The 8,310-nt window shown below is 45.0% G+C and overlaps 1 protein-coding gene and 1 long non-coding RNA gene across 4 annotated transcripts; one reads left to right on the top strand and one right to left on the bottom strand.

The window, feature by feature from the left end:
- Positions 1 to 26: 26 nt before the first annotated feature.
- On the bottom strand, positions 27 to 3,768 carry LOC114830276 (protein FAM186A-like). Of its 3 annotated transcripts, none has more exons than XM_029117547.2 (6): positions 3,607 to 3,768; positions 3,413 to 3,496; positions 3,076 to 3,199; positions 2,804 to 2,937; positions 1,694 to 2,008; positions 27 to 1,618 (listed from the first exon to the last, which is right to left on the bottom strand). In XM_029117547.2, the coding sequence occupies exons 5-6, from the start codon at positions 1,967 to 1,969 to the stop codon at positions 212 to 214; spliced, it is 1,683 nt and encodes a 560-aa protein (XP_028973380.2). In that variant the 5' UTR covers positions 1,970 to 2,008; positions 2,804 to 2,937; positions 3,076 to 3,199; positions 3,413 to 3,496; positions 3,607 to 3,768; the 3' UTR covers positions 27 to 211. The 3 variants fall into 3 exon arrangements, with proteins under 3 accessions (XP_028973380.2, XP_028973377.2, XP_028973379.2); XM_029117544.2 differs by having other exon boundaries at positions 2,804 to 2,892; XM_029117546.2 differs by having other exon boundaries at positions 27 to 1,615; positions 2,804 to 2,892.
- A 91-nt stretch (positions 3,769 to 3,859) lies between these two features.
- On the top strand, positions 3,860 to 5,359 carry LOC114830277. The gene is made up of 2 exons (XR_003777971.2): positions 3,860 to 3,962; positions 4,898 to 5,359. It is a non-coding gene; the product is annotated as an uncharacterized LOC114830277 (long non-coding RNA).
- Positions 5,360 to 8,310: the final 2,951 nt, after the last annotated feature.

The raw sequence follows: 8,310 nt of genomic DNA, 5'->3' as shown, positions 1-8,310 counted from the left end.
CGAATAAGTTTGTCTTGAGCCTAAGATTTGAACACCTTAACTTTTAATTATTGCACAAGTAAGAACATTAAACAGTACACAAAACTTTGGCTTTCCCTTTTAACTTCTAAAAATCTCACTTTTAAAATCTCAAAACCTGAGTGGTGTAAAGCTTGACAGAAATCAAAGGGTGAACATCCTTTAAAAGGTAGATCTAACTAAAATAGGGACCTCATCGTGTGTGAGGCACAGCCGCAGCAGAGAGGTCACAAAGTCCCAGCAATGCATCCACAGCCACCCCCTCAGACTCTGAGACGATCCGGTCTCTCACGGACACCTCATCCCAAACACTGCTATCCATCACCCTCTCCTGGGGATCCCCTGTCTGGACAGACCATACCTCGTCACATGAATGTGGAGGTTCTGAAAATCCTCCGACCTTTTCCTGGTGCAGAGTTCCATGAGAGGTTTCACAGTTGCTGTGGGTAAATGAAGTCAAAGATTTGAGTGATGGGCATGTTTTATAGTTTTCTAATGGCAGTGAGTAAGACTCACACTCTTCTGAGTAGCAGTACTGGAGATTGTCTGGACTTAGGTAAGTGGGCCTGTCCAGGGTATGGGCTTCATCTGCCAGCAGACTGACCAACTCCTGATCCATAGTGAGCAATGCTTTCGCTGCCTCCAGCTCCACTTCAGATCTGTCACAGGGCTGGTTCTGATGTTGAGCTTCCAAGATGGAAGATACAACAACCTGATCCTCTCTGTGAAAGAGCCCCATCTCCTCAGGCGGAGACAGGTTAGCGGCGAGCCCCATCTCCTCAGGCGGAGACAGGTTAGCGGCGAGCCCCATCTCCTCAGGCGGAGACAGGTTAGCGGCGAGCCCCATCTCCTCAGCCGGAGACAGGTTAGCGGCGAGCCCCATCTCCTCAGCCGGAGACAGGTTAGCGGCGAGCCCCATCTCCTCAGCCGGAGACAGGTTAGCGGCGAGCCCCATCTCCTCAGCCGGAGACAGGTTAGCGGCGAGCCCCATCTCCTCAGCCGGAGACAGGTTAGCGGCGAGCCCCATCTCCTCAGCCGGAGACAGGTTAGCGGCGAGCCCCATCTCCTCAGTCGGAGACAGGTTAGCGGCGAGCCCCATCTCCTCAGCCGGAGACAGGTTAGCGGCGAGCCCCATCTCCTCAGCCGGAGACAGGTTAGCGGCGAGCCCCATCTCCTCAGCCGGAGACAGGTTAGCGGCGAGCCCCATCTCCTCAGCCGGAGACAGGTTAGCGGCGAGCCCCATCTCCTCAGCCGAAGACAGGTTAGCGGCGAGCCCCATCTCCTCAGCCGGAGACAGGTTAGCGGCGAGCCCCATCTCCTCAGCCGGAGACAGGTTAGCGGCGAGCCCCATCTCCTCAGGCGGAGACAGGTTAGCGGCGAGCCCCATCTCCTCAGGCGGAGACAGGTTAGCGGCGAGCCCCATCTCCTCAGGCGGAGACAGGTTACCGGTGAGTTCCATCTCTTCAGTTGGAGACAGGTAAGCAGTGGGCCCCAACTTGTCAGCTGTAAACAGGCTAGCGGTGGGAATGGACTGAATCGATGTCTGGTTTAGAAATGAGCAGTAACCCACTGAAGAAGCCTCTTCGGACGGGTCCACCTGCTAATTAGGTTATTAGTTAACGAGGAAAATGATTGCATGAGATCAGAGACTTGGGTCTAGAGGTATCATATTCACCTGGGTAGAAGTACTGGCTTGGGGGTCCTCTGGACAGGTTGAGTGATGGTTGAAAAACAGTAGGTTGGTTATAGCCTGGTCCTCCTCCAGGGTTAACTGAATAACAGCCCGACTCTGTCCCCTCTCTCGGGGTCTGGCTGCAAGGGATGTTGGCCTGGGGGTGAAGGGCCGGTGGAGGTGGTCGCTGGACCAGGAATTACTACCCAGGTCTCTGACAGGGTGGGTCTGCGTTCTGAAGGGGTCCGGTCGAACCGGGGATGCGGGGCGGGAGGACATGATTGGGCGAGGGGTGTTCAGCTGGAAGTGCTCACAAACCTGTGGAGAGAGGTAGAGCGATACCGGTATTACCTCTGTGTAGCTCAGTTGTCAGAACACGGCACATGGAACGCCTGGACTGCAGGTTTGATTCCCGCACGGGGCCCGGAGTAAAATAATATAAAAATGTATGCACTCACTTTTGTACATCATTCAGAAAAACAGTCAGGTAAATGACTCAAATGTACACTGACTTAAATGAAGTATATACCGTTAATTAACTTTAAACAGTGGAACTTAATTTCAAGTTACAAAGGATCTGAACATAATGATCCCCACCAAAGGATCTGATCATAATAATCACCACCAAAGGTAGCTTCCATACGATACTACAGCAGGAGTGAAAATGGAGCACCTACTACTGTTCTAAGATCGTTTCACCCGTCTTACTACCAGACCACAGAATGTACCACTCTGCTCCACGTTCCCAATGTCGTCCCAGCCCCCTTGGCCTTAGCCAAGTCTGACTAGAGGGGACAGTCTAATTATGCTACCCCAGTCTGTCTGATCCCCTTTAATCTTTTGACCCCCCCCCCCCCCCCCCAAGGCGATATGCACGGTCCACTACATCATGGCCCTAATATTGTCCACTAATCTCTTGTAAGCTGGATAACCCCATTGAAAGGGAGCATTTAATGTGTATGAGTTTTGTTTATTACATAGTGAGGGGCAGTGGTTTGGTAGATTAACTCTTTCTCTGCCTAACATCTCAAACGCTACCGTTATCCGTAATCAAGGTTTTCCAGCGTTCAAACAGACAAGCCAGATGAGATAGACGACCAGTCGTGCTCTCACCTGCAACTCAGTCACGATGTTGGGCACCCGTCTTCCAGGGCGAGCGGTCGGGTCCGTGTAGAAGAACTCAGAGGGCGTCAGAACTGGAACTGAATGGTGGAAATACGTTGATAAACATAGGCCTTATTGGTTCACTGTGGAGGACAAACTCATTTCAGTATGTCAAATGTCCTGGATTCAGGACAAAAGGAGACTTCATTACAATTAATCAGAAGGGAGGAGGAGAGTTTTTAAAAAAAAAACTGAAATGGGTGGTCATGCTACGGTCCTACCTGGCTGCTGGTGAGGTCTCCAAGGGAAGTGTGCCGGCCCCATTGCTGCCATGTACAGGGGCATTAAGGAGGGATGGTTGAGGGTCCGGTTCGAGAACTGAGGTTGGACCACCTGCCTAGCACACTGTTGTTGGGAGGAAAGACAACAATGCTATGCAACCTGACCTGAACTTTAGGGTTTTGGCTTGACTCCATTACAAGTGACCAGGCACCATGATGGAAATGTGTTTTTGTGTCATATTTACTCTGTACCCTTGCATGCGGGTGGCTAGCAGTTGTGTTGTTTAAACACACCACTCCATTTTTACTTTCGTGTCAGAAATTCGGGAAAACTCACGTTGCCCCTTGCAGAGATTCCATATCTGTCGCTCATATCGACGCCTGCAAATCGTTTCATTAGGACTACAACCGCAAATAAATCCTGCAAAAACAATGCACAATTACAGGCTACCAAGCCTTCTATGATAATTGCAAAAGTGTTGGTGGCTTTAACTATTTCCTAATTCATTTTGGCAACTATTTTCTAATTACCCATGAAGTCACGAAAACCTGTTAGGACAAGTTTAGATGTTAATCTACAGGCGTCACACAGCCAATTGATGTGCATTGGTTGGTTACATTACAGCATTGAGCCACCTGGTGGTGTCTTTGGGAAGTTTCTACTTTCCAAAACCCACCATATGCTTAGTAGATTCAATGAAAATTACGATTGGCAGTTGTCGCAAGTTTCGTCAATTATGTCATTAGTATAGGCGAGTATAAAACGAGTGAACCGCTTTAAAAGTATCCAGGTTGTTTTTCCGATGTTCGATCGGACACGTTGCTGATGGAACTGTTTTCAAGAGCTGCAGCCTCGTGAAATGAATGGCAAATGTATTTTGATTTAGGTAAATATTTCTTATTTAATACACCGAGTTCTAGTCTGTTCAGTGGTCAGATTTTATTTCATGATTTGAAACCATAAATATATATTCTAGTATTCATACTGTACTTTCACTAAAAGAATGTGCGCAGAAACAGGGAATCCATTAATTGGAATACATCAAGCCCTAATATATGGATTTGTAACACGCACGGTTAGGCTAATCTTATTTTTAAAAAGGCGTGCATAAAGTCAGTATATTTCCAGAAAGTCTAAAAATATTCATGATAGCCTGTAGTCTGGGTCTGTCCGTTACAATGCCACCACCTCTTCACCAGCTATACTGGCCCGGAGGGATGCCAATTATAGTAAGGTTTCTTTTGTTGACGACCGATCCTCCTGGTGCTTGAAGGTAGCATATTGGGATTTTAGGTTGTCATAAAGTAAAGGGTTCTCCACTTCACCCATGGTATTACTGAACCCGAGCGGCTGCTACTACCAGCTCTGGGTTGACTGTACAGAACCCTACATATTAACAGCGTAAGTCTATCAATAAAGCGTCTTCTGCACTGGTTCATTTCACAATCTTTCAGTCTCTGAAAATGAGACTGTTCTGCTGGACTGAATGGTTGTTACTGAGAAATTCTCCAGCCACGGACATCTCTTTAAATGACAATTGACTTGAACGAATTGCTTAATGAGAAACCAGTGAATGCCGTTGGACAAAATCGCTACAGATGCCAACTGTGATCTGACCACTGTCTTTTCAATGTTCCTTAGTATGTAATTAAAGAGTCTTTCAGTACTCTAGTTATGCCCCAGGAAGAGCCCTAGTACCTCATCTACCACTGCTGCCTCATGGCAACCTGGATGCAGCAGTCAGTATATTGCAGCAAATTTTTAAAAGTCTAATAACATTGTATTCAGACCATTTATTGTCTTCCCCACATTTACCTCCAGCCTTCCAGGGCATCGGTGGACAAGAGCAAGCTTCCAGTGGGACATCCAGATATGACTGTGTGAAGCTGGTTTCAGTCATTACCCTCTGACCCCTGACCTGGCAATGCATTGTGGGCACCCCATGGTCTACTTCTAGGGCCAATGGGACCCTGGATGTTTTTCTCGATCAGCTGAATATTGAGCGTTGATGGCATTGTTAAAACACTGTACTTTTGCCTGCTAAACTGCTGTAGTGTATATAATATTTTTCATGTGCCTCATGATTCCATGAAGGGTTTCTATGACTTTGAAAGTCTAGACTAGAGCTAACAATGACATTGTATGTATTTCCTGGACCTGTCTGGTTTTAAACCTGGACAGTGCATTCAGCTGCTATGATTGTCATACATATGTTTAATATATAGGTCTTTCAAAACTCGTATTTTATTATAAGCCACAAAATAAACAATTAGGGTTCAATAATGTGCTTCATGTGTTTTATTTCTGGGAGTGAATCACAAATTCTAGTGATTAATAGGATGATCTACAGTTGTGCTCTTAAGTTTGCATACCCTGGCAGAAATTGAGAAAATTTGAAAATGACTGATCATGCAAAAACTCTTAAGGGTAGTGATCATATGAAGCCATTTATTATCATAGTTTGGCTCCTTTTTAAATTATAATAACTGAAATCACCCAAATGTCTCTGCTCAAAAGTTTACATACCCTTTAATGTTTGGCCTTGTTACAGACACAAGGTGACACACAGGTGAAAATGGCAATTAAAGTTTCATTTCCCACACCTGTGGCTTTTTAAATTGCAATTAGTGCCCGTGTAAAAATAGTCAATGTTTGTTAGCTCTCATGTGGATGCACTGAGCAGGCTAGATACTGAGCCATGGGAAGCAGAAAAGAACTGTCAAAAGCCCTGTGTAACAAGGTAATGGAACTTTATTAAGATGGAAAAGGATATAAAGATATCCAAAGCCTTGCAAATGCCAGTCTACTGTTCAATCATTTATTAAGAAATGGACAATATGGGGATCTCTTAATACCAAGCCAAGGTCAGGTAGAACAAGAAAGATTTCAGCCAAAACTGCCAGAAAAATTAGTCGGGATACAAAGGAAAAACCCACAGGTAACTTCAGGAGAAATACAGGCTGCTCTGGAAAAATGTGTGGTTGTTTCAAGGAGTACAATATGATGATACTTGAACAAAAATGAGCTGCATGGTCAAGTTGCCAGAAAGAAGCCTTTACTGCACCAATGCCACAAAAAAGCCTGGTTACAATATGCCCGACAACATGACACGCCTCACAGCTTCTGGCAAACTGTAATTTGGAGTGAGGAAACCAAAATAGAGCTTTACGGTCACAACCATATGCACCTATGTTTGGAGAGGGGTCAACAAGGCCTATAGTGAACAGAATACCATCCTCACTGTGACACATGGTGTCTCACTGATATTTTGGGGGGGGGGGGGGGGGTGTCAGCACTTAAAGGCATGGGAATCTTGGGATAATTGATGGCAAGATCAATGCAGCATGTTATCAGAAAATACTTGCAGACAATTTGCATTCTTCTGCACAAAAGCTGCGCATGGGACGCTCTTGGACTTTCCAGCATGACAATCACTCTAAGCACAAGGCCAAGTTGCCTCCAGTGGTTACAGCTGAAAAAGTTGAAGGTTTTTGAGTGGCCATCACTGTCTCAATATCATCAAGCTACTCTGTGAAATTCGGCTTACCAAGATGTCTACAGCCCTTAAGAGGTTAACCAAAGCTATTAGCTATTTGTTGTTGGCACATCCTGTACAATTGAGCTGAACCGAAAGTCAACGTGGGTCACGATCTTCTGTAAAATGTTTCTCGCAAACTTTGTATGTCTAGTTGGCAAAGTTGCTCCATTGATTCTCCCACAATATGACTTGGAGAGGCAGAGTTATTGTCCCAATTGCAGAATGGATACAATTTAATTAACTCAAGATCCACGAGCAGGCAAACGAGCAGGCAGAAGTCGACATTGATACAAACAAAGGAAATCCAGAAGTATATTTATCAAATGCATCGAATAACAAAGCGTCAACCTGCACAATGAAATTCTTGTGACATGACACACCTGCGTAGTAAGAATTAAAACTAAGAGAAATAATACAAGATGGTGGACAATATGGCTGACCACAGTAAAAAATATGAAAGTACTTACCATGTGATTATTTCTGCTGCCATATGCATACAGTGTTATTATGTCACAGGAGAACCCCCATCCCATAGTTTCTTGCAACTAAGTTTGCATTTAAGTTTGATGAATGTATTTGATGTGTAATTCAAATTAACTCAATGTGATAATTATGTACTTACTATTTCCCACTTCCAGCTACATCATGAATCATGAAGCCATCAATGTGTCAGAACTGGACAATAAAAAGTATATTTTGTGTCATATGCGTTTACAAAGATAAAAAGAGTATAAAAAGAGCCTCTCTGAGTGGCAGTGTCTCTCAGAAATCAAGATGGGCAGAGGATCACCAATTCCCCCAATGCTGCGGCGAAAAATAATGGAGCAATATCAGAAAGGAGTTTCTCAGAGAAAAATTGAAAAGAGTTTGAAGTTATCATCATCTACAGTGCATAATATCATCCAAAGATTCAGAGAATCTGGAACAATCTCTGTGCGTAAGGGTCAAGGCCGGAAAACCATACTGGATGCCCATGATCTTCGAGCCCTCAGACGGCACTGCATCACATACAGGAATGATACTGTAATGGAAATCACAACATGGGCTCAGGAATACTTCCAGAAAACATTGTCGGTGAACACAATCCACTGTGCCATTTGCCGTTGCCGGCTAAAACTCTATATTTAAAAAAAAAAGCCATATCTAAAGAGGATCCAGAAGCGCAGGCGTTTTCTCTGGGCCAAGGATCATTTAAAATGGACTGTGGCAAAGTGTTCTGTGGTCAGACGAATCAAAATTGGAAGTTCATTTTGGAAAACTGGGACGCCATGTCATCTGGACTAAAGAGGGCAAGGACAACCCAAGTTGTTATCAGCGCTCAGTTCAGAAGCCTGCATCTCTGATGGTATGGGATTGCATGAGTGCGTGTGGCATGGGCAGCATACACATCTGGAAAGGCACCATCAATGCTGACAGTTATATCCAAGTTCTAGAACAACATATGCTCCCATCCAGATGTCGTCTCTTTCAGGGAAGACCTTGCATTTTCCAACATGACAATGCCAGACCACATACTGCATCAATTACAATGTCATGGCTGCATAGAAGAAGGATTCGGGTACTGAAATGGCCAGCCAGCACTCCAGATCTTTCACCTATAGAAAACATTTGGCGCATTATAAAGAGGAAGGTGCAACAAAGAAGACCTAAGACAGTTGAGCAACTAGAAGCCTGTATTAGACAAGAATGGGACAAC

This window comes from Esox lucius, chromosome 24 (genome assembly GCF_011004845.1).
Source record: "Esox lucius isolate fEsoLuc1 chromosome 24, fEsoLuc1.pri, whole genome shotgun sequence".
NCBI lineage: Eukaryota > Metazoa > Chordata > Actinopteri > Esociformes > Esocidae > Esox > Esox lucius.
Note: the sequence above shows the minus strand (reverse complement) of the source record. Positions and strands in the feature narration are given on the sequence as shown.

Excerpts from the sequence above, each read along its gene's own strand:
- LOC114830276 (XM_029117544.2), bottom strand. The coding sequence starts at position 3,472 with ATGAAACGATTTGCAGGCGTCGATATGAGCGACAGATATGGAATCTCT. Across the intron at positions 3,200-3,412 it reads GAATCTCTGCAAGGGGCAAC|TGTGCTAGGCAGGTGGTCCA; the intron begins GTGAGTTTTCCC and ends TCCCAACAACAG. Across the intron at positions 2,893-3,075 it reads GAGACCTCACCAGCAGCCAG|TTCCAGTTCTGACGCCCTCT; the intron begins GTAGGACCGTAG and ends TCCACCATTCAG.